Genomic DNA, 25,039 nt, shown 5'->3' with positions numbered 1-25,039 from the left:
GCGATCCCCTCCCTGCGCATGGCCATCGCGAGGCCGCCTCTCGGGACCGGCCCACCAGGCGCTGTTTGCCCCAGGGCCACAGCGGCCTGCGCTCTGCGAGCGGGCCCGGCTCCGGGTATATTTCTGTACAGCGCCAAGCACCGGGGCCCGAGCCGGGAGGGGGCGGGGAGAGGCGCGGGTCTCTCCAGCGGGAGGCTCCCAGCCAGGCGCTGGGGAACCAGAGCCCAGGGACCGCCCGGCCCGGTACCATCAGAAGCTCCGGGCCGCAAGAGGACAAACCCCGACGCCTCTTACCGAGTCCGACTGGTGGCCTCACTCCGGAAGCGGGCCAGCGGCTCGGGCGATCTCCGTGACCCGGATGTTGATGTGCACTCGGCCCGCCCCGGAAATGGCGTTAGGCACTCCACCGGAAGCAGACGTGGCCGGTGGTTGCTCGCGGTTGTGCCTGGGTGGCTGCAGGCTCTCTCCCGATCGGTCCCCACAGCCCCCCGCCGGGCGGGATGAGGCGGTGCCGGCTGGGACCGGCGGCGCTGCTGGCGCTGCTGGGCGGGGTCCTGGCGGGGGCCGGGGGCGGCGGCGGCCGAGCCCTCCCGCAGCTCAGCGACGACATCCCCTTCAGGGTGAACTGGCCCGGCACCGACTTCAGCCTGGTCAGTGCGGGAGCGCCCGGGCCGGCGGGCGGGGAAGACCCCGGGGGGCATTCGGTCGGTGGGAGCCCCGGCGGGCGGGGGAGTCGCGCCGTGTGGTTATGGTCAGAAGAGTGACTAGACAAATATTTTAAATCCACAAATCTGCTCGTGCATCTTTAGTTAAAGTCTTACTGTCTGACAAGGACCCGGGTTTATTTCGTTAACTCCGATGCCTTTGTCCGTGCTGTGGGAGACGGCGCTGGATTATGCATTGCGTATCGTGACCATGGCTGTGCACGGCATTCGGTGTGAGGAACCTTCAGGAGGGGATTGCACCAGCTCGAGAGAAATCCCAGGCTGAATGTGCATGGTCGTAGTTGGGAAAATCATCTTCCTTTGTAAACTGAGTATATTTGCAGTGACAGTCATTGAGATACAAAGATGGGACCCCAACATGCCGTACCTTTTTCAGTGTTAGAAGCAGTCTGGGATTCGGATGTGCCTTTAAAAGAAAGGAAAAGTATGGTAATCTACTCTACGCTCCTGTTGTTTTATTACAGACTTCGTTTGGAAGTGGGGTTGGGGCCCATTGTATTAAACTCTGTTCAAGCAAAGGAAGACGCTGCATCTGCCTTGAAGATTTTACAGTCTAGGTAAAACAAGGAAAGGTTAGAGGAAAGAGGTACAGCATAGCCCATCATCACCCTATTCATTTGGAAGTTATATCTTACAAGTTCTCTTATTTTTATGGAACAGGGGAAAGGAGAGGGAATGAGTAAATAGGATGAAAGAAAAACTGGGGTAGAGGAACATGGGGGTAGGGAGAGTTTAGACAAAGGCAGAGGAGCAAAAAAAGGTTAAGACAAAGATCAGAAGACAAACTGTCACTGCAAATGGTAAAAAGCAGTCTGCTGACATCTCTAGGACCTGATAAGATACAGGGAACTCCTTTAATAAACTGCTTTGTACCTAGGGCTAGGAATATATTTGAGTTTTTATAGCATTTTCAAAAAAAATCCATCTTCATGGGATTTGTTTTTGTTTTACTTTTAGCCAACAACTGGTGTTTTGTACAAAGAAGATAATTACATCATTATGACAACTGTAGATAAAGAAAAATATAAATGTATACTTCCACTGATAGCAAACGGAGATGAGGTAAGCTTAAATCAAGTTGTTGCAATTATAGATTGTTAGTGACACATCTGTAATATTAAATAGTTTTCTTCCTTTTTAAAACAAAATTTCTCTGCAAAATGTTTCACAGTATGGCAGTTCTATAATTAAACGTGTTCATTATAGACAATATGGTAGTTCTGTTTTTAGTGGGTTTGGTGTGAACCAGTCCTGACGTCCTTAATTAGGGGAAATGATTGGTGGGTTGGCTAGTCTCAGTTATGTGCCTTAATTCCAGAGCCACAGATTCTTATACCATCTTCATCGCGAATATCTGAGCACCTTCCACTCCTGCAGGGGTGGGCAAACTTTTGGCCTGAGGGCCCCATCTGGGTATAGAAATTGTATGAATGCTCACAAAATTGGCGTTGCTGTGGGAGGAGGTACAGGCTCTGGGCTGGGCATGCAGATTTCAGGGTGGGGCCAGAAATAAGGAGTGCAGGGTGCAGGAGGGGGCTCCAGGCGGGGGAGGGGGCTGCATGAGGGTTCCAGCTGGGGGTGCAGGCTCTGGGATGGGGCTGAGGATGAGCGGTTTGGGGGGGCTCCAGGCTGGGACCAAGGGGTTTGGAGCATGGGGGGAGGGATCAAGGCTGGAGCAAAGTGTTGGGGCCCAGGGGGGTGTCTCAGGGGTGCAGGCTCCGGGCGGCGCTTACCTCAAGTGGCTCCCGGATGCAGCGGCATGTTCCCTCTCCAGCTCCTAGGCAGAGGCACGGCCAGGCAGCTCTGCTGCGCGCTGCCGCCTCCACAGGCTCCGCCCCTACAGCTACCACTGGCCAAGGTTCCCGGACAATGTGAGCTGCAGGGACAGGGCGGGGACAGCATGCGGAGTGGATATCCCTGGCTGCCCCATGTGTAGCAGCCAGAGGGCGGACATGCCTGTGCTTCCGGGAGCCGCATGGAACAGCCTCTGACCCCACTCCCCAGCACGAGCTCGAGGGCCGAATTAAAATGGCTGGTGGGCCGGATGTGGCCCGCGGGCCATAGTTTGCCCACCCCTGCACTAGTGCATTAAGAAGTGTGACTAACATTCTGTCTCTCTTTCATCCTCTCCACACTGGAACAATTGCATGTGCAATGTAATGTTTTGTTTTGATAGGGCAGGGGTTCTCAAACTTGGGAGGTCGGGGCCACTCAGGGTTGCATGTTATGACCTAGGGGGTCACGAGCTGTCAGCCTCCACTGCAAACCCCACTTTGCTTCCAGCATTTATAATAGTGTTAAATATAAAAAAAAGTGTTTTTAATTTATAGGGGGGGGTCACACTCAGAGGCTTGCTGTATGAAAGGAGTCACCACTACAAAAGTTTGAGAACCACTGTGTTAGGGCATTTATTTGTTTTTTATTGTACACACAGCTCTGTATTTGTATTGGAGAAGGCAGGTCAAAATGCACCTTGCATTTGCAATGGAACCTGCAGTGGTGAAGCTGGTGATGGTCCGTAGTTCCAGGAGTTCATTTCACAGTCTTGGAGCAAGAAAACTTGGAAAACCTTTGTGTTCTGCACAGATTAGCTTATCCTTACGATAAAAAGTTCTGTTGTGCCTGAGGAGTGAAGCTGTTAAGCAAGGTCTTCATCCTGAAGCTTTAGGCGATCTTTTAGAAATTCTAGGCCCAAACTATTTAGTGACTTTAACTTGGGATGTTATAGTATGAGACGCCAAGGTAGAGAGTAGAAAGACCGGTTTCATGTGCTTGCAATAGCCAATGTTGGTGGAGAGATGTGCTGTCCACTAGCATCACCTCTTGTTTGGGTAACTAATAACATTGGGTTTAAGTAAGGCTAAGATTTTTGTCATGGTTGTTTTTAGTAAACAGATCACGGGCAATAAACAAAAATTCATGAAAGCCATGACCTGTCTGACTTACTCCTGCGGCTCCATGGTTTCCCGTGCCACCATGGGAGCTGGGAGCTGCAGGGTTCTTTCCCCCTCCCTTCCCCTGCGAGGCTGTCCCCAGTCACTGGAACCCTGAGGAGGCTGTCTCTTGTCCCTGGAAATCTGCAGGGGGACACTGAAGAGGCTGTTGCTGGAACCCTGCCAGGGCCCCACTGGCTGCCAGCTCCAGTCCAGGGACTGAAGCAGAAAATGTCACAGAGGTCTCTGGAAATCATGGATTCCGTGACTTCCATGACCTCCGTGACATAAGTGTAGCCTTAGGTATAAGTGGTATTTAAAGCAGATTGAAATAGGAAGAGGCACTCTTGGAACAAGAGTCATGGAGGAGCAGGAAAGTGTGGAAGAAAGACATTTATATCAGCTAAGGACAGTAGCGGGAAGCTGTACTTCCCCCTTGCTTTAACCCAATAGTGCCCAAACTTTTCCTGTCGTGCCCCCCTGCCTTATCAGTAATGGAATCTGTCTGTGCCCTCCCTTCATTACTGCACAGCCAAGGCTTCCTCAGCAGAGGAGCTTGGGCTTAAGGCAGAGCTAGGGGCAGCAGTTGGGATGGGGGAGGAGGTGGGCTAGAAGCGGAGCTGGCATGGGGGCAGAGAAGGAATGAGGGCAGAGCTGGCCTGGGGGCGGAGTGGAGCTGTGGCTGCAAGTGGAGCTGGGCTAGGGTTGGAGTGGAGCTGCAATTGGGATTGGAGCTGGGCTGGAGATAGAGCAGGGCTGATTGCTGCTCCCTCCTGCCCCCTGTGGGGGGTCGTCCAGGCCCTGCTGCGTGCCCCCCAAACATTCGGGTGTGCACCCCACAATTTGGGGACCACTGCTTTAACCACTGGTCATAGCCACAGAGGTTCTAACTAATACTACGGCTACTCCATTACTGGGTTTTTCCCTGGGCAGTGATGGATGACTGGGTAGGAGCAAAGCACTGTACTGCCAGTTTTCAGAATATCTCATCTTCTCCCATAAAAGTAACTTTGGGAAGGTTCTCCCCTCCCCCGAGAGAGGGGATGTGGTTTCTTCACAGGAGAGGCAGTAGCACAAGAGTAGGCCAGGAGGGGGCAGATAGAGGAGAAGAAGCAGTGGAGACAGGCAAGCTACATAACTTTATATCCACCTCACTTCCTGTTGAACTTATCCTTCTGCAGCTACTTCATGTAAAATAGTAGGTGTCTGCTTGTGCCTGTGCAGCCAGCTGTGGGATCAGCTTATGTGTAAAAGTTTAGCTTCTCTTCTGTGGCTCTTGGCTCACTCACAAGATTCTGCTACCCAACCCCATGGCTCTATCAGGTGAGTCAGAGCACCATGTAGCATTCAGGTATGTGGAGAAGGGAAGCAAAAAAGGAGAGAACAACAATAAAATAGAAAAGGGAAAATATGACAAAAAGAGACAGAAAAGACCATGAGAGAGAGAATGGGGAGAAGGCCACAACTATGCTAGAATGTGGTATGCAGGGAGGAGCTATAGGAGTCTCCATCTACAAATCCATTGCAAAGAAAGAAAGAAAGAGGTGACTTGAAAAAAGGTTGAAAACCAGGTCAGGTTGGAGTCTCTCAGACCTAGAACTTTGCATTAGAGAATATTGCCTTAATTGTCCACAACCTTTGAATTTGCAATATGATGTCCATTATAAGTGCTGCTGACACTTCTGCTCTCCTCTGCACCATGTACCTCTTCTTTGTCAGACTTCTTTATTTAGATACTACTATTGTAGAAGTATTTGCTAGTTCTAACAGACAGCACAATGGAAATCTCTTTAATGTATGTGTGCGTGTGTTAGTGGCACACATCACTAATCATTTTTCACTGAATCTTCTGCATTTTTTTTAAATTAGATTCAGATTTTTGTTCTGTGAAAAACTGGTGACAGCTACCTTTTAAATGTACATTTGCAACACAAATATTGAATTAAGAAACAGGTGTGAAATGTTTTCAGTGCTATAGAAATTATTCACACCTCAATTTGAATGCTTGTATCTTATTTTGTCATCAGCAGGTTGAACTCTAGTACTTCTAAAAATACAAAAAAGCCATATTTCTGCAGTTCCAAATCTGTAATTCCTGGATTTGTTTGGTTCGACGGATTTATTTATGACTCTTATACTTTTCTTCAGTGTCCCTTCCTAATAACTAAAATTTAAAGTTTCTTTTAATCACCACACAGCATGTTATTGGAGACAGAGATTCTGTATCTTAATCTTTGGAAGTGATTGTTTTCCTTATTCAAATGAACGATCTGACTATTGTACATTTAATTTTAATATTGCATATATAGCTAAAAGTGTGAAACTTTGTTGTTCTAGGAAGAAGAAAAGGATTACAAAGGGCCTAGTCCAGGAGAATTGTTGGAACCTCTTTTCAAACAAAGTAGTTGTTCATATAGAGTATGTTCTTTCTGTTTTCACTCTAATTTGCAAATTACCAGAATAAACCATCTACATTTCAACCTATTTACAGTTGACTACAATAAACATTAAAATATGTATGCAATTCCATTTAGCAGTGAAAGCAGGCATGTTTTATAAACTTCATTAGTGTTAATATTTAATAGTATTGCTGAAAAAATTGCATTCAAAGTACTTAAATAATTGTAGAGAAGGTGATTATACAAACAATTTGTCATCATACTTCCAGTATGCAAACCATAATACAGGACAGTTGTGGTTACAAGGCCTGTCTTGAATGTATGACCAGGCTAAAAGCCTCCACAGACCCCCGAAGTTTGCCTCTCAAACATAACTTTACTACGTGAAAAAAAGTTGCTACGTTTTTAAGAGTGGCCAGTGAACCCTGACAAGTGTGATTAGACCAGATTCACTCACCATCAAAGCCTTAGGTACCCAGAATTCTTTCACAGGATGAAATTCATCCAAGTACCAAAGTCCCTCCATACTACCTTATCTCTGCATTTGTCCTGGGCTGAGTGGCCACAAAGCAGGGGAGGGACAACCCCTTGGACCCCCGTGTGGAGGTTAACTAATACTTGTCCCCGGCAAGCTAGCACTGAGGATGGACCAGGGAGAGTACATTCCATATCCATTATTGTTCAGACCCAGTGGCCCAACACCTCCACACAAGTGGTATGGGAAGGGGAGTGGGCTGCAACTAATAATTCAACGTATAGTCCATAGTAGTGGCCACAGCAGGTCTGTGCTGCGGCCTCACAATCTGGCTCTGGGTTGGTGGGGATGTATTTGGCTCTCATCTGCATAAAAAATGATACACTACATCAGCAAAAAAACCACAGTAATTTCACCCATTATGCATATTTGGAACACAGTTAATATCCCTGGAATGCTGGGAAAACTCACTGCAGTTTTTTGCTACTTGAGGGTTCCATCATCCTACTGACAGGGGGTTGATTTTGCTACTTATCTGTCCAAATTAAGTCCTAAAGTTTTGGAAAATGTTGATTGCCAGACTCATGTTGCTGAGTAAAACATGAATATTTTTTTAGATTGAATCTTACTGGACTTATGAAGTCTGCCATGGAAAATATATTCGTCAATACCATGAAGAGAAAGAAACTGGCCAGGTATGTTTGTAGAAGCTTATGAGACCCAAACAAAAAATAGAACAATTTAAAACTGACACTTTGATGCTGAAGTTACCACAAATTAATTCTGACAGGAATGAACAGAAAGCACAGTTGAAGCTTATGTGGAGAAAGTTAGCTTTAACAAACAAAACTATAATTGTATTTGTTTTTGGTTCTAGAAAATAAACATCCAAGAGTACTACCTTGGGAACATGCTGATAAAGAGTCCATTATCAGACCCAGGTTTGTCTCTGTTTTTTGTTTGTGGGGTTTTTGCTAATGCTGATGATGTATACATTCTGGTATTATTTGTTGTTTTCACAAAAATATGCTAGAATTTATTTATGGAAAAATGTCCAATGTGCTTTCCAATGGAAGAGAGAAATAGAACACAGTGGAATGCTACTTTTCATAACTCCATTGTTTTGTGGTAATTTCCTCTTGGCACCTCACCCCCCCCCCCCATCCTATTAGTTCAGTCAGACCACCTACTGGGTGCCAACTAATCTGCCAGCTAATTATGGCTTGGTAGAAGGGCAGTTGGGGATAGAACATATATACAAAATATTAAAAATGAAGCTGTGTGCCAGTCTTTGTCCTAATCCCTCCTCTTGTATGCTGTAGCCTGTTAACCCAGTTTTTGACTGTTTTTTTGTGTTTAAAATTCTAAGTAATTCAGGGCAGAGACTGTCTTATATGTACAGTACCTTGCAGATTTTGGCTAAAATTTAGTGCACAATGGTAAAAGTGCATCATCTCTGGAGGTGGATTGGGACCTTAGAAATGTTAACATCCTTTTTTGAGTTATTCTGTCCTTTTCCATTAGGTGACAATATTATTTTTTTCTGTACTTCATATGGAGTTGAAATTCCTTGGCTCACCTTATACTTGTGCATTAACATAATTGGTGCCAGCATAGTCTTGAGTAGGGTACGAAAGAATCCCAAAACATTGTGGTGTCAGTCCCCAGGTGTGCTAAAGCAAGCTTGGTGCAGCTCAAGGGAGGGATGTCACGGTGGCCTGAAGTCTCCTTTCTTATCTCACTAGCAATTATGCTGATCCGTCTCTGGCACTGGTTAGAGAACCGTAAAGCTGTTGAGACCTGTACCAACTTGTAGCGCCCAACTGGGGGAAAATAAACAAGTGATCATTGGCATGCAGTACACTCTAGCCCTGCTTCCAGCATGCTCCCTAAGCACAGAGAGTGGGGAGAGGCAGGAGATGTAAGCGTAGTCTGCTGTGCCAGCAAAAAGAATTCCTTCATTATGAAGGAAGTGGTCAGTTGCTCCTTTAGGGCATCAGTAAGGTCACTTGGCACTGTTCTAGCATAAAGTGACCTTACCACAGCGCAGAACCTGGCTTGTCTTGAGTTTCCAAACATAAGAGACATTTTTTGTTTAACGGGACACTAACTTTGAAACTAATCATTTTAAAAGAATTTACTCTGCTTGCTCCAGTCCCCTTACCAGTGTCTTCATTTTACAACTGCATTTTCTTCTTGCCCCTACTTCTACAGACAGGTGAGACTGAGTAGACAAACTGATTGTACACAAAGTGCTGTGAAATACAAAGTATACAAAAAATCTTTGAACCAATATTATTTAAGTTAATCCATTTAAAAAGAAAAAAATCCTAAGTGACAGACCTATCAACATAAGTAAAAATTTAAGATTAAGGGAAGATTTGACACATTAAATTATAAGTTTTATAGTACTTTAGGACAAACATTTGCCATGTAATATTTGACAACATTATTCTAATATACAAGCATATTTCAGTGAAAGCCAGTATTAAGCAAATTATAATTGTGTAAGGAAACTTTGCTTAGTCTCACATGAAAATGTCAGTATGGTACATCAGGGCTGGTGTGCTGAGAGGAAATGCCTTTATTTCTAAACCTGAATCTCTTACCTAGCATAACTTTGTATATAAATTTATATCTTTATTATTTTATATATATTTTAAAGACCTTTACACTTCTCTCATTCTTATATTATTCTGTAGATCAAGACGAAAAGGAAAATCTGAAAGAGGCAAGTGTAAAATGTTGCTTTCACTTTTGCCATCAACAATGAAGGCAACTTAAATGTAGATATGATTAAATGTTCAGTTCACTAATCCAGGCGTGAGTAGAAAATAAGCTCTTTTCCCTTTTTGATCACTGGTCCAGTTTTGGAGAAGCTTACTTGTTCTCTTCCACCAATGAGTTTCTTGCCCTGTCCAGTCCCAAGACACTGGACGTTAAGGCTAGGGTGACCGTTAATTTATTTTTTTAAAGAATCACTTTCCACATTCTTGTTGAAGTGCTAAGTTTTATTTAAAAAAAACAAACAAACCCTTAGTAACACCACAGATCTTAAATTTAAGACAGATCCATGGTATGTGAGAACCTATGAACTCTTGCATTACGAAGTGGGTAGCACTTATTTCTCTGCTTATCCAAGGACTCCCTACCCCAGTTCTATCCATCTATTGCTGAAGGCTGCCTGGGCTTTTACATTATCTTATTAACCCTTATTGCTCCTAACCTTTACCCATTCACTCATTGGTTTTGCCTGATTATACATTAAGATTCTTAACTCTCTACTTTCTTCTACCTGTGAAGTTCCTGGCCACTAACAACCAAACTCTACCTCTTGGCAAAAGGAGGGGGGAAAATCCCTAAATGAAAATATGATTAAAACATTATTGAAACCTGGAGTCTAATGAGCTGTAGTGTTGCCATTACAGAGAAGTGAAACAGCTCTACTACATTTTCTAATTAACCTTTTTTCTTTCACCCAGATTCCTACAAAGAACATAGAAGGGCAGATGACCCCATACTATCCTGTAGGAATGGGAAATGGTACACCTTGTATTTTGAGACACAACCTGCCCAGATCAAGTACAGTGATGTATATCTGTCATCCTGAAGCTAAACATGAGATCCTATCAGTAGCAGAAGTTACTACATGTGAATATGAAGTGGTCATATTGACACCTCTGTTATGTAACCATCCTAAATATAGGTACAGTTTCCAAATTTCAGCTAACATTTTGGCTCTAGTGATCCTTTTGCACATATGGGGCCAAATTTTTAGTCCGCTGTCTTTTGTATGTGCAAAAATTATGGCCAGTTGTGGTTCCTTGTGCAAAACTGGACACACTTTCTTTTACCCTTGCATATGCTTAACGTGCTTGCAAATACTTCATTGCCAACTCTTGCAGTTTTTATTGAGCATCACAATATTTGGAGTATTTCTTAAAGCTCCAACTATTGGAGTTAAGACATCGTGAGAGCCTCAGGGTTTGGTGTTTTTTAAGTTTCCAGCCATTATGGTTGCAATGTGGTTTAGAAATGTGAAGTGACTGCAGCCTGAGGGTTCAGAAGGCAAGGAAAAAGAGTCCAACATTAGTTCTCTCTCTCAAAAAAAAAACCCCCACTTTCTTCACACTCAGCAAAACAAAGAAAGATTTATTATTTGCTGATCATGACTTTTTGGTGCCTCACTTACGATATTTGAATGCTTTTGGTTGACAGTACTGCAAAATACCATATGTACATGTGCAGGTCACCTATTTGTGTATACACGAGGGGACTTAGGTTACTGCTTCCATGTTCAGTTGGCTTTTGTTCACTTAACTTTAGAAATCATGTCCCATCTTTTGCACATGTGTACTTTATGTACACCTAGGGTGACCAGATGTCCCAATTTTATAGGGACAGTCCCTATTTTTGGGTCTTTTTCTTATATAGGCTTTTATTACCCCCACACACACACACACACCCTGTCCCGATTTTTCACATTTGCTGTCTGGTCACCACCCTATGTACACCTGACAGAGAGGGCAGCTTTAGAACTGGGACTTCATTCTATTGCACTGACGTTAGGTATTTGCAGACTTTAATCCTATTCACATGATCTAAAAGCTTTATTAAAAAGTGTTAAGATCTCTTATCAGTGTGTGTAGATTTAATCATAGCTTAAACTTTAAAAACAAATATTCATTGCTTCCACCTTCACCTCTTTGTCAAGACCTGAGTTTAGGATTCTGTGTTCACCCTCCAAGAGCTGACGGTTGAGAGACTGTAAAACACAAGTAAGATATTTTTTAGGGATGTGTTATGTCAACAATCTGTGCTGGGAAAACAGAATCCTGATCTCAGGTCTCTGCAAGTATGGTTAAATAATGGATGAACTGATCACGTTTTTGAACAACCTATTTCCATTTTAATAGCAACATGTTCTGAGATGTGTAGAGAGACAGATGGTAATTTGTAACCTATTTTAGAATATCTAGATTGAAATAAAAGTACTCTCTGATGTAAGAACATCCGTCATGCACGATGCAAACATAGTTGCAGAATACCGTGAATAAGTAGTAACACTGTCAAATCATTATTTACCAACCAATTTTCTAATTTAAATGGAGCATTTGACTTTCTATGCAAGAGAAGCACTGCTATAGCTTAGTTTGAATCCCAGCTCTTATTTTAAACCCACCCAGGCCTCTTCGTTTGTTCTTAACTTCCTCCAGTTCGTTGAAGATTGAAATTTTTCCAGACTGGGTCTCTATCTAAAGGTGAATTTGGGATTTTTTTTCTTGAAGAGGCTGAATAAAATTGGTTCACCCACTTCTGTAATACTCAAATATAGAAAATGCTCAAATTTAAAGAAACTTTACTCTCAACTAACTCAGAAAGGGATGAAGTTAGAAATTTCAGACTGGACCTGGCTTGAAGAAAATGTTCAGTAGTTGAGTGTTGAAAGTCTGAAGTTTGGCTCACAGGCAGTACCCTTTTTGCCTGCTTTAGCAGGCAAATTTAATGTTCACTGCACTCAGAGTTTAGCTCAGCAGCAGCCTTTAGCTAAAGTGACGTGGAGTTAATAGGTTATTCCAATCTCTAGCAGAAATTGCCAGTGTGTGCAAGTGTATTATAGCATACATTAATAAAGTAATTCCAATTAGAGTACCAGACCTCAATTAATAATGGCTGCATTCATAAGCTATTGAGCCAGATAGCCCAAGATCAAGGAAGTTAGAAGCACTGTGTGATGGATAACTCAGATTTTCTTACCTTAACTTAGTATTTTCAAGATTAATTAAGGGAAAAAATTGTCCATGAATCATTAAGACTGAGAAATTAATCACTCCACAGTCAGGAAATAGAAGAAATAAGATTGAATACTTAACATTTATTCTGTTTTTGAGGAGGATGCTTTACAATGTAGCTTCTTCATATGAGCAAAATTTGTGGCTTGCCCCGTGCACCTGTTCCGGGGAGAAAGGGAACATAAGGTACCTTGCTCCTGTGCATCAGCTACATTCATTGCTGCAGATTACTGTACAGTGGGGAGAACAGCCTCGTAAGGCGTCTACTCCCCCCCCTACCCCCATCCTGTAAAGGTGAGCAGGCAAAGGTGAGGAGTGGGTTGTGGCTTGACTTCACCTCCCAGTACACCAGCTAACACAGCTGTGAGCTGTTGTGGAAGTAATTTGTGCCAGATGAAGGGCTAGTGCAGACTATTTCTCCCCTTCCTCCAGCCCTGCCTAGAGTAAGATTAGAACCAGGAACTGTGAATTGGTCATAAATTGGCCCCTGATCTGCTCCTGATGCAGCAGAACTATCTAACAAAGCTTACTTGGGACTAGTGGTAAATCCACATCTAGTCCTACATCTGTCAAATAGTTTAATGTCAGTGTATTGTACTACCCCATCAAACAGCAGTACTGTTCAGCTGCTGGTGTATAACTAATTTTGTCTCTGATGCAAATGCGTACATTCTTGCTGGGGGTAGGTGGCATAATTGCATAATTTCTGCAGTTCTAATATGCAAATCCCTTATCTAGCTGCTAATAGCTGACATGTTCTGAGGGGGAAGGATATACTTAATGATTGTACAGAGTACAATTATCTCAGTGGCTGACCAGTGAATGTATAGATTGCTCTACTTTCATTGCTATAATTCTTCTGATCTTGATTCACTCTTAAGAATTTTCAAACTTTATTTAAGGATTAGCTCTGCCCACCTCACCTGCCTCCATTCAAGTGACAAATTAGAAATACTTCAAATATTACATGAGAATATTAAAACTGTCCAGAAGAAAGAAAAGCGGGCTAGAAAATTGCTTGTTAATTTTTGGTTTTGTTTTTTAATCCCACTAACTCCCATTTCTGTTTCCTCTCTCCCATCATTTATGTTCAGCCCCAAAACCTTTACTACCAGCTAGGCGAGGAGGGCTTCTTGGCCATGAGTGAGAATATTGGATGTCTTGAAAATGCATCTAAAACAAAACACACATTCTCCCAATTCAGTCATGCTATTAACTAGCAAAGGCATGAGTAGCACACCCAAAATACTGCTCAATCCTTGCTCAGAACAACCTACAGGTGGGAGTATTAAAAATACATTTTTCTTTCCTGTAGTGGACTTCGCATTGCTCCCAAAGTGGTTCAGGACAGTACTTCAGCCATGAATCCTTTCTCTCCCTAAACATTCTCATATCTTTACTGCTTAGTAGTGCAAGTGAAGTTGGGGAGTAAGAGCACTCTTTTTAGTTCTAAATATAATTTAATATACATAATTCTTATTGTTGGCACAATCTGTCCTTATCCCTAAGCATGTGAATGTGTTTCAGGAGGTGGGGTAGAGCGTGCCTGACAGATGGGAGGGAAAGGTGAAAAGAAATATATAATTGCATTTAATTGCTTGATGGTTCTAGTTGATCTAGTAGCACCATACTCAAACTCTTCAGCCTTCGGGCATGGAGTTTACTTAATCTAGAACATAGTCACTTATTAATCAGGAAGCAACTTTAGTTATCTTAACTACAAACTGAAATTTGTTACACATCTTTCTGTACAGTGAACAATATTATTGTATAACAAACTCTGATGATTGTCCAGAAAACTAGTTTCCTTTTTCAAAAGCACCTCTAAATCTATGAAATTGCTAGAAGTATATATACAAAACAGATGAGTATAAAGTAATGCAAAATTGTAAGAAACAATAATTTGATATTTTTTGCAAATGCATCGATCACTAACATACTATTATTCAGTAGTATTGTAAAAATATTTCCACTTATATTTAGTACGTCTGAATTTTCATTCAGGCTTTCCAGATGCTTTGAAGAAGCCTTAATTTGTATGAAATAAGGAAAGAGTGGTGATATTGTGACTTCTGAAACTACCTCTTGTAGTTGTCGATATTCCAATGCCTTTTAGACTAGCATTGCTCAGGGGTTTTTATAGTTTCATTTTTAAGCAGGGTCCCAAGTAGCCACTCCCACATGGATTTCCATCAAGGAATTTACACTGCTACTTTGTGTGAAGATTGTGTTGTTGAAGATAAGTGCCCTAGAACATTATGAACAAGATTAGTGATCTATGTAATTCTCGTAGGTTTAACTAGAGTACAGTGTGAACTCTTTATTAAAATGTGTTTGTGATATGTCTGTGTGTTGGCCATGTGAAGGTTCAGTTTACAAGCTAATTTATAATTTAATAATGCCAAAGTAATTAATGAAATATTCAGTGACAAATTTAAATGAGTAACACGTATAGTCTGTGTACTATATGAAAGGTTGTGTAAGAGTCCAGTTTGCATTCATTTGTATTTGCTGAAAATAATGACACGTTGTGTATAAGAATGCTGAGTTAAGGCTGAGCATATAATCTTAATTTATGGAATTTCCTGATTTTTGAGTGCTTGTTTTTTCAGCATTAAAGTTGATTAACCGTGCATGGAAAAACTGCCTTTTTGCAAGTAAGATGTTATGAACTAAAACAGGGTAGATTGCATTGACTAATTACTTGGTGGGTTTCTTAATAAAGCAGTTTTAAGGTACCTGAGTGTTAAACATTATGATGCAGTGAACTTTTATTTTCTTTACACTCCTACAACTGAAATTTCTGTTTATAGCAACAACAGTTTAAAAAAATTAAAAAAAAAAAATCCTGATCTGACATATTGCATGCAAAGTTTAACCCTGGAGTGTTAATACATTAGTTTTTTAAACTGAGACCAAATGTGTGTGTGCTGGCATACCTTTATGTATAGTGAGAATAAGTGTAACAAGAAAACAGGTGATGTATCTATAACTTGTTTGGACAGGTTCAGGGCTTCTCCAGTGAATGACATATTTTGCCAGTCTCTGCCAGGATCCCCACTTAAACCCCATAATCTGGAACAGCTGGAGCAACAGCAAGAAATGCTGAAGATGCCTTTTAGAAGGGTTAAGGAGGTAGGAGTTTTGTAATTTTAAACTGGAAAGTATAGCTTTTTAATTTTCCTTATTACAGTACTTGTAACCTTAAATTTACAGCAACTGTTTCTATCCCTGATTGTCACTCTGCATGATTATATCGATCTTTCGAGTAGTCTGTGGCAAACCAGTAGGAATTGTCAATAGCTGCTGTCATATTAAAAACAAAAAAGAAAAGAAAAAAACTCTTGGTCAAAGTTAGGGCTACTAGTCTATAACCCCCAAATCTCCCATTACTTTTTTGACCTCTGTTCTTTCAGCTATTCTTAGATGCAAGTGTTTAACACACAAAGCAGTGAAATAAATGGCTGACCTGTTAAGTTCTTGCACATTTATTAGCTGCTTGTCTCATTTGATATTTATTCTAATACTTTTCAACACGCCGTTAACTAGTATGTGTTTAGTAGAGGATATAAACACATTGTGGGGAGGGATAGCTCAGTGGCCTGAGCATTGGCCTGCTAACTCAGGGTTGTGAGTTCAATCCTTGAGGGGGCCAGTTAGGGATTTCGGGCAAAAATTGGGGGTTGGTCCTGCTTTGAGCAGGGGGTTGGACTAGATGACCTCCTGAGGTCCCTTCCGACCCTGATATTCTTTGATATGTAGACTCTAAATATGTCTGAATTTTAATTTCAGGAAGAAATACATTCAACAAAAGAAGAGAAATTTTCCTCCATCCATAAGCCAGTTGCTGTTGGATCCCAACAGTTGCTAACTGTTGGAACAACACACATCTCCAAATTGACTGATGACCAACTCATAAAGGAATTTCTTAGTGGTTCATACTGCTTCCATGGGGTGAGAAATAAACTGTGTACAATAGCACTTATTAAATGCATATTTGTTTCACGTTTCAATTCTCCTTTGTGGACTTGGATAGCTGAAAAATTTCTGTTAACTCAGACCTGCTGCTTCTTACATCAGTGTTTTTCTCACAGTAATTTTCCAGTTACTAGAGCTTGACCTGAAGGTTTTATCTTCACTAAATTCAAAAGCTAACTTAATGTTTTGTTATTGTTATTTCCAGTCTGAAACTCTAGTAGTGTAATTCTACCAAATGTGATGCTTCTGTAAGATGAACTGAAAGACTATGTTGTGTCTGATAAGATGATAGGTATATTCTTTGAAGACCACAATAAAAGTCATTTCGTATCTTTCAAGTGGATAGCCAGAATGCCACCTCTGATCCTCAGAAAGGTTTCTGAACAGACCTTAGTCTTTTTGTCTTGTCCACTTGGATCAAAATATAAAATTAAATGCTGTACTTAATAAGAATTTGTCCACCTTCTGAAAGCCATAGTTTTGTACTGATTTGGTAAATGTTGTAATGGTGTTCTTAGTTGCTAAATTATTACTTTAACAGAATTGAAAAAAGAAATATTTATAGAAAGTGGAACAAGAGTCTTCAGTAATCTTACTAAAGGATCTCTTTAGCATTCCAGTTTAAGTCCAAATGAAGTTCAGTCTTATGTAGTAAAGCATGGATGGTGAGATAAGTGGGTGTGGAATGTATTAAGGAGGGAAGTCTTAAACACTGCTTTTGGAGAATGAAATATGTTAGAGATTGGAAGGAAAGGTAGGAGTGTAAAGCTGAAAGAGAACTTTCTCTCTCTCTTTTGATTCTCCCCAGTAAAATAGGAAATAATGGGTAGCCAGTTTTGGAAAAGAGGGCAGGAAGGCCAAGAAAATTGGGAGGGTAGGTAGCAGAGAGAGGGAGTCCATGACTACTGCTACGTCTGAAAGAGGAGGAAATACAAAAGATTCAGGAAAAAGACTGAAGGAACACACTGTATTGGGTACTTACAGCTTTCCAGGGGTTCATATGTAGATGGTGCTGTTGGTGGCAAATAATCTATATAAAGCAGTGATGCTCCATATTACACAGTTCTGAAGCTACAATAGGATAGATGAGAAAAGAATGTATTTCACAGTATTTGAACTCTATTCCCATTTCTTTTTCCAGGGTGTTGGTTGGTGGAAGTATGAATTCTGCTATGGCAAATATGTACATCAGTATCATGAGGTATGTTAAATAACAGTTGATCTTCTGCCACTAGATGGCTAACAGTTGCTTTTATGAATGTGCTCATGAGCTGGGGCAACAGAAATCCACTGGTAAAGAAACTGAAGGTTGCATCTTTCTGCAGACTTTGCTCCATTCCTTACTATTTAACTGTCAATATAAGTGATGTTGTGACAGGTGCCTTAGAATGAGTGAAAATAGTCCTTCTGATTCAAAGGTTGGCTTTGCAGTACCAATTGATGTATTTTTGTCTTGCAGACTTAAATTGAAATTCATTTTAGTATACAAACTTGGAAGTACGATGACTGTTCTAATGCCAAAATTAACCATTTAATTACTGGTCATAATACCAGAAATGTCAAGCTCATACACTCCTCCATTGTACCTGTCACATGATCTATTTACATGAAAGGACAGACTATAGGAATCAAGCTATAGGCTTAACATTCTCTTATTTTGACTACCTAACTGAGATGGTTGTTACTATTTCCCCACCTCCTTATTAGTGTCAAAAATATTAGACTCCTTTGGTACGTCTTATAGGATTTTCAGTGTTTTTTCTATAAAACTTGGTTTACACCACACTTATGCTTTAAATAAATTTGTGAATGACAAGAGTGTGGGTGGCAGATATTTCATGCTGCTTCAGGGAGCATTAACTTACGTGCAGATGTCCACCATGCACAGGGGATGTAGTATGTCACTTGATACTGACTCCTTCCTCTTTTAACCCAGGGAAGCCCTTCTGCTGGGTGAGGGAAGAGCACTATTCCCTTATGTCCCTTCCCTTCCCCTGAGCTGAGTCTGCATCAGTCATGAAAACAGAGGGGATCATTTTGTCCTAGATGTTTGTACAGATCTCTTTTTTGAAAGTGACAATATTTTTGAGATGATGCGAGTCCAAGCAGAATTCCTTTCTCTTTTGTCCCCAGTTCACTTGTCAAAGCAGATGTTTCACTGTCGGGTCCTGCTTGATCTCGCATTGCTAAATCTTGTAAAATCAGCTACTGTGTCTGGGTTTTAGGAAAAGAACTAATTTTACAAGCTGTGCATGGCTGCTTTTTAAGATGCTTTCTAGTATCAGCATACATTTTTGGGCCAGTGTACAAGATATATAATCTCTACCTGAACAATTTGCTATGGGTTGTTTGGGAGAGAGAGTCCAGGAGAAATGTGCAGTAAGTATGGTAAATCTGACCAAAAGAGAGGAATTTAGCCTCTAATTTACAAACAAGCCATAGGAAATGTTCTTTTCACCATATCCCCATTCTATATACTAATATATATAAAACTTTTTAGGGCTTGTGTACACAAACAGTTTCTGGCAAGCTTACATGTGATTCTGCTCCACACTAGCCTGCTGCACACTAGCTGTCCATATGGAGCCTGTTGATGTGCATTAAGAGTTCAGTAGTGCACTTTGATCTAGCCCCGTTTCAAAGCAGATTAGGCTATGTCTACACTTAAAATGCTACAGCTATGTTGCTGTAGCACTTCAGGGTAGACTTTATTACAATGGGGTTCTCCCATTGCTCTGGTAAATCAGTCTCCTTAAAAGGCAGAAGCTAGCTCAACAGAAGAATTCTTCCATCAATCTAGCACTTTCTACATGGATACTTAGGTCAGATTTTTCATACCCCTGAGCGATGTAGCTAGGTCAATCTAATTTTCTAGTGTAGACCAGCCCCTAGATCAAAACTCACTAACTGTTAATGCATCTCAGCAGGATCCATGTGGACAGTTAGCATGCAGCAGGCTAATGTGGAGTAGATTCTCAACATAGCTTGCCATAAACTAAAACTTTGTGTAGAACAAGCCCATAGGCTATGTAGTTTAACCAGGCCAAACTCCTGACTTCAGTGGGAGAAATTTTATGTCAAGCTGGCACAATTTCAGTTTATGCAATGAAATGCAGGCGCCGCCATTAATCAACATCAGAAGTGGTCAAAACTAAGTCTCTTTCTATAGGACAACTCTTCTGGCTGTTGAGGCATACTTGTAAGCTATTGTAGGTAAAAGCGGCAAAGAGTCCTGTGGCACCTTATAGACTAACAGACCTATTGGTGCATAAGCTTTCATGGGTGAATACCCACTTCATCAGATGCATGCAGTGCTCCAATATGTCTGTTAGTCTGTAAGGTGCCACAGAACTCTGCTGCTTTTACAGATCCAGACTAACACGGCTACCCCTCTGATATTGTAGGTAAGTAAATGGTGCTTGCATAGCTGTTCCTGATTGCAGCAGCAATGTGGTGTAGCCAACAATTAGCTGATAAAAGATTTTCGGATTATTAAAAATTTGACTCCCTAATACTTCTCGTCTTTAAAGTGATCTCTCTGCAGAAAGCTCATTAAAGCTCATGATACAAGATTTTTATCATCGTTTTGTCTTATTTTAGGATAAGGAAAGTGGCAAAACTTCTGTAGTTGTCGGTACCTGGAGCAAAGAAGAACACATTGAATGGGCCAAGAAGAATGTTGCTAGAGCTTATCTCCGAGAAGATGGTATGCAGACAGTTAGGTAAGGGTACAGTCAATTAGATTTTTGACTGGATAAACCTTAGGTAACACGTTGAAAAGATGAACTTGTTTGAATTGTTGTTCAAAAACCATTTAGGTACTGAGAAACGGTTCTTAGCACGTTGGTTGTAAAGTTAATATTTCTCGTATTGAGTGCTTAGAGCCAGTAATGATTAAAGTAATCAAGTCCCTTCCACCAGAACCACTCTGGGCATGTCATCTAAGTGCTAGAATTGGTTTCATATTTATTGCTGCAGAGGAAGGGAAATGGAGAGGCTTAAAGCTGTAGGCTAAGGGCTTGTCTGCATGACCCCACAGTTTGAACTATGGATATGTGTTAACACAAACCTAGGTATCCACCCAGGGAAGCTACAGCACAGCAGGCTACTGAACACTGCAGTTCACACCCCCACAGTCCAAACTGCAGGGCCATGTAAATTATAGTCTAATCAATACACTAAACTATCGGAGTATGTTGAATAAGACACTCATTTCACTTAAAATACAAAAGAAGCTATTTATAATTCAACATCTGCCTCTTGGGTGTGATGCAGGAGAATAGTATTGTTAATCACAGTTGTATCTGCTTCTATAGAAGTAGACAAATTAAATGTAACTTGTCAGTGTTTTCTTCCCGTTTTCTGTTTCCTCATGTATATTTAAGTTTCTTGCATTTGAGGGGGCGGGAGTGTTTGAAAGGTCTGATTACTCAACTCACAGCTTGCTTTTGGCATTTAAGGTGATAATGTTGTCGGAGTGTTCAAATTCTTGTCTAATTTCAAACCTTTCTGGCAGAGTGGTATCTCATTTCTATGGTAATGGAGATGTTTGTGACTTAACTGACAAACCAAGGCAGGTGATTGTGAAGTTGAAGTAAGTTACATTCTTAACTAAACCATCTAGTCATACGTTTTTGTCTCTTTACCCACTACTAGAGTTCTGTGCTTTTTGGAAGACTTACTCAAATCATTCCTGTTTTTAGGTGTAAAGAATCTGATTCCCCTCATGCTGTAACAGTATACATGCTGGAGCCTCACTCCTGTCAATACATTCTCGGGGTATGTAAATATATACACTTGAATTCACTCAGCCCACAGTCCCTGCCTAGCTAATGGGATTTCTCAAGGTGCAAGACTTCAGTTAAAGAAATTATGCATGTTCAGTTTTGACATGGCCTTTTTAACTTGCATCTGCCAGAGATTTAAAGCTACACTAAACAGATTTTTACTTAACAAAACCAGAGTTTCTGCTGCATAGGTTGATGACTCCACCACTACTACTGGAAGCACTCCGGAAATCTGTGCTTTTTGTTCCTTGTTGCTGTTGTAGGATTAGTGATATAGTCAGCCATTGCAGTGAAACATAGAACCCTAACTTATGTCATAGTTGGTAAGCACAGGGCCAGATTTTCAGATATTTGAAAACAAAATGTGTGTATTTGTAAAGGTGGTGTCTGCACATAATAGCTTGAGCTCTTAAACTGATCTTATTTTAATACATTGTAGGTAACCTTCAATAATGCATTCAGAAGAAAAAATAGTTCTAAATCGTAAACATATTAAGCCTGGAAAAAACTACATCTCAGTTACTTTTTCATTTGCTGTGTGAGGCATTCAGCATATTATTAAGCTAGTCGGATTTTCATGCTTCCAGCCTCTAAATAAAAACTGATTTGATTTGATCAGGCCCCTGACAAATATGGCTCAATATTGTTTTTCTGAAAATACCAGTTAGACTCATTCTGGTTGAATGAGTGCACTCTTTGGTATGATGGAAGATAGCCTAAAATTAGAGATGGAGATCTAGCTCCCTTAGGACATTTTAAGTGTATCTCTATATAGCTGAATTCTATCTCATGAAAAAAATTCTAACATCAGAGTACAAGAGCATCAGAGTTGGTGCTCAAATTATTATTTAAAATGAAAATTAAATTACAATAACTCAATCATCTAGAATTTTCTCTAAAATAATCTATTTTTAAGCAATTGTAACAAATCTCAATTTCTTAATGAACTGGAAATAACCTCTTATAGTATCTGGACAGAATACGTGATCCATTGTGACCATGCCTACATTTGTCCAAATTCTAGATCGTGATCCTCCTGTTGCACATCAACAAAAACTTTTTCAAATTTTAAATCATTTGTGTATGCTGTTTCAGAGTAACAGCCGTGTTAGTCTGTGTTCGCAAAAAGAAAAGGAGTACTTGTGGCACCTTCGAGATAAATTGGTTAGTCTCTAAGGTGCCACAAGTCCTCCTTTTCTTTTTGTGTATGCTGTGGTTGCTGAAACATCTCTAATTGTGCAAAGTGAATTTACTCAGAATCCTACAAGAGTTCTTAAATCCATTAAATTGTGACTGGCTTTTAATTGCAAAGCAGCCAAGCATCTTTAAAAAGGAACCTATGAAGTAACATAGTCTTAATTAGATTTATATTCAGGTGTTTTAGTGTTATATAGATCAGAGAGAGCCAGTAGCCACTAGTTTTGTGAACCCCACTAAACAAGCAGAGTACTTCTAATACAGTAGAGTGCCCCTTGGGGGTGGGGTGCTGAGGAATGTTCGGCAGGCATAGCGGAGCCCGAGCCAGCCCCCACAGGAGGAGAGAGGGAGCGCCACCCAGCCCTGCTCTGCCTCCGGCTCCCAGCCAAGGCCCTGTCCTCAGCCCCTGGCCACGGCCCCGCTCCCAGCCCCAGCTGTGGTCCCGGCTCCCAGGGGTGTGTGGACAGATTACATTATGGGTAAGTGGGGGCACGACATAAATCGTTTGGGAACCACTGTTCTAATAGCAGTGGAGCTGTTGAGTAATATCAGTCTGAACTGTGCTGACACTATCAGTTATTCTTAGGGTTTTCAGTTTTAAGTTCAACCTGATAAAACGACCTTGGAGCTATATATTCAGTTTAGTTTTGAGAGCAATTGCAAGTACACTAATTCACACTGTGACAGGACCCTTGGGGTGCAGCATGGGACTGTGGGACCATTGTGCCTCCTTAACGCTCCAGCCTGGGCTGTCTCTCACAACGCTTTGCTAGTGACAAGCAGCAAACCACTCCAGGTGCTGTTATCACTCAGTACAACCGTGTGTAGAGCCCCATGCCCAGCTAGATTGCATGAATGTTCCTACAGCCACTCATGCATCACACAGAGAAAGGCACCAGCTAAATCCCCTCAGCTCCCAGCCTGGTACCGCAGGACTATACCATCTTGTGCTGCTCAAGCTGAGCAGTGCAAATTTATTAATTGGTTCACCACTTCATCAATGGAAAATGAATACACACCAGCCTTTGTAAACCTGAGCAAGCACCCTTACCAAACACTTCAGGCAAACTCACTGGTAAAGATAAACAGTTAAACAAATTTAATGACAACAAAAGATAGATTTTAAGTTATTATAAGGGATAGGCAAAAAGAGTTAGTTACCAAAAGAAATGAAAATATAAGCATGCAGTCTAAACTCTCAACCCAATTAGACTGGGCAACATCTAGATTAAGCAGTTTTTCTCACCCCACTGGATATTGCAGTCCTTAATATACAGATTTGTCCCTTAAACCTGGCCAGTTTCCTCTGTTGGAGTCTTCAATCTTCTTCTGAGTGTCTTTGTTGGGTCAGGAGAAAGGCCAACCATAGGGCCCCTGTGTTCTGTTTTATACCCTCAGTCCCATGTGCTTGGAGACCACAAGTCCAGGCATGTCTGGTGGGCATTGCTGAGTCCCCAGGCAAGGTTGAGCAATTCCCCTGGTGTGGCTTTATGCCGGTGAGTCATTGAATTGTAGCTCCTCTGCTGGACAATGGCTGGTGATGTCTGTACAACAGCACCCACCCGGGTGTTGTTTACCTCCCTTGTCATTGTCTCTGGAGAGCTAGTATCTGGGCGCCTCCCAAACCCACAGCATATTTTAGTGACAACCATACAACACATTCTCATAACTTCATATGCATTAATGATACACATATTTAGATATTCTACATATTTCACCAGATCATAACCTTTCCCCTGATACTTCACATGGCCTGCTTTATATGCAAAGCAATATAAATTCTGTATAACAATTCTATACAAATGAGGAATGTGGGGGTTATAGGATGCTCCCCCAAGGTATAGAATGTCTCACACACTTGCCCTGTCTTTCTTAAGAGAAAGGAGGGTGAGTTATGGTAGTTGCCTGTAACTGTTTTCAGACCTGCATAGATCACCACTTGAGCCGTGAACTAAAAGTACTAAAGCTTTTTAGAACCTTCTGATCCCAGAATGGAATGCTCTGCATTCTAGATGTTTCAAATATGGAGTCAGATGCTACATGCTCAGGAGAAACGTAGAATTTTGCTATTACCAGATCTCCTATCAAGCTATCACCCTCTCTTTAGCCAATCTTTAACTCACTCACAAGTTAGTAAGTAACTTTCAAAAAGTCATTCCTACCACTGGATTTCAGCATGTTCTGTCTTGTATGGATCTCAGACGTTAAGTTCTTGAAGGCAGACTCCTTTTGTGAACTCTTGCACTGAAAACATAATTGGTGCTAAGCGAATCGTGTCAATCTGCATTTGTTTTGGGAGAGTAAAGCTACTTTGATTTCATTACTATAAATAAATAACTGCACGTACAGATTTCACAAATACAAATAACTGTCCCAAAGAGTTATAAAAACAGTGATGCTTAAGTCAGACAGTATGCCCAAGTTACTTTCTTATGCATTTTCTTTTGTAAACACTTGACAATATTGTGTTTCAAAGTACCTAACATTTGGTGCGGGGGGGTCGTTGTTTTTGTTCAGGTGGAATCTCCAGTCATCTGTAAGATCTTGGATACAGCGGATGAAAATGGGCTCCTTTCAGTGCCCAGTTAAAAGAATAATCCAGTCTGTGAATCAGATTCACAGAAAGCCAAGAGATACTCGCCAGCCAACCTTTCCAGCAGAAATATATATATATATTAGATGGATGGACTCATGAACCACTTTGTGTATATCTGTGTGTATATAAGAGATGGATAAACTTTTAAAGATTAAAA

The 25,039-nt window shown here is 41.2% G+C and overlaps 2 protein-coding genes across 7 annotated transcripts in view; one reads left to right on the top strand and one right to left on the bottom strand.

Moving 5' to 3' along the window:
- Positions 1-397, bottom strand: part of ASB3 (ankyrin repeat and SOCS box containing 3) — a 128,241-nt gene extending 127,844 nt beyond the window's left edge. For 3 of the 4 annotated variants that reach the window (XR_012158276.1, XM_073339169.1, XM_073339172.1), the window contains exon 1: positions 295-397. The gene's annotated coding sequence lies outside the window, so the exon portion shown is untranslated. The remainder of the gene's footprint in view (positions 1-294) is intronic. The other variant, XM_073339170.1, reaches the window with a different exon arrangement.
- Positions 392-25,039, top strand: ERLEC1 (endoplasmic reticulum lectin 1). 3 transcript variants are annotated; one of them, XM_073339176.1, is made up of 15 exons: positions 563-650; positions 1,190-1,282; positions 1,683-1,787; positions 5,996-6,076; positions 7,150-7,227; positions 7,410-7,473; positions 9,235-9,263; positions 10,015-10,238; positions 15,330-15,459; positions 16,117-16,278; positions 17,444-17,503; positions 19,903-20,024; positions 20,819-20,896; positions 21,006-21,081; positions 24,804-25,039. In XM_073339176.1, the coding sequence occupies exons 3-15, from the start codon at positions 1,725-1,727 to the stop codon at positions 24,873-24,875; spliced, it is 1,239 nt and encodes a 412-aa protein (XP_073195277.1). In that variant the 5' UTR covers positions 563-650; positions 1,190-1,282; positions 1,683-1,724; the 3' UTR covers positions 24,876-25,039. The 3 variants fall into 3 exon arrangements, with proteins under 3 accessions (XP_073195275.1, XP_073195276.1, XP_073195277.1); XM_073339174.1 differs by lacking the exon at positions 1,190-1,282 and having other exon boundaries at positions 392-650; XM_073339175.1 differs by lacking the exons at positions 1,190-1,282; positions 20,819-20,896 and having other exon boundaries at positions 392-650.

The sequence above is a fragment of the Lepidochelys kempii genome, chromosome 3 (genome assembly GCF_965140265.1).
Source record: "Lepidochelys kempii isolate rLepKem1 chromosome 3, rLepKem1.hap2, whole genome shotgun sequence".
NCBI classification, from domain to species: Eukaryota; Metazoa; Chordata; order Testudines; family Cheloniidae; genus Lepidochelys; species Lepidochelys kempii.
Note: the sequence above shows the minus strand (reverse complement) of the source record. Positions and strands in the feature narration are given on the sequence as shown.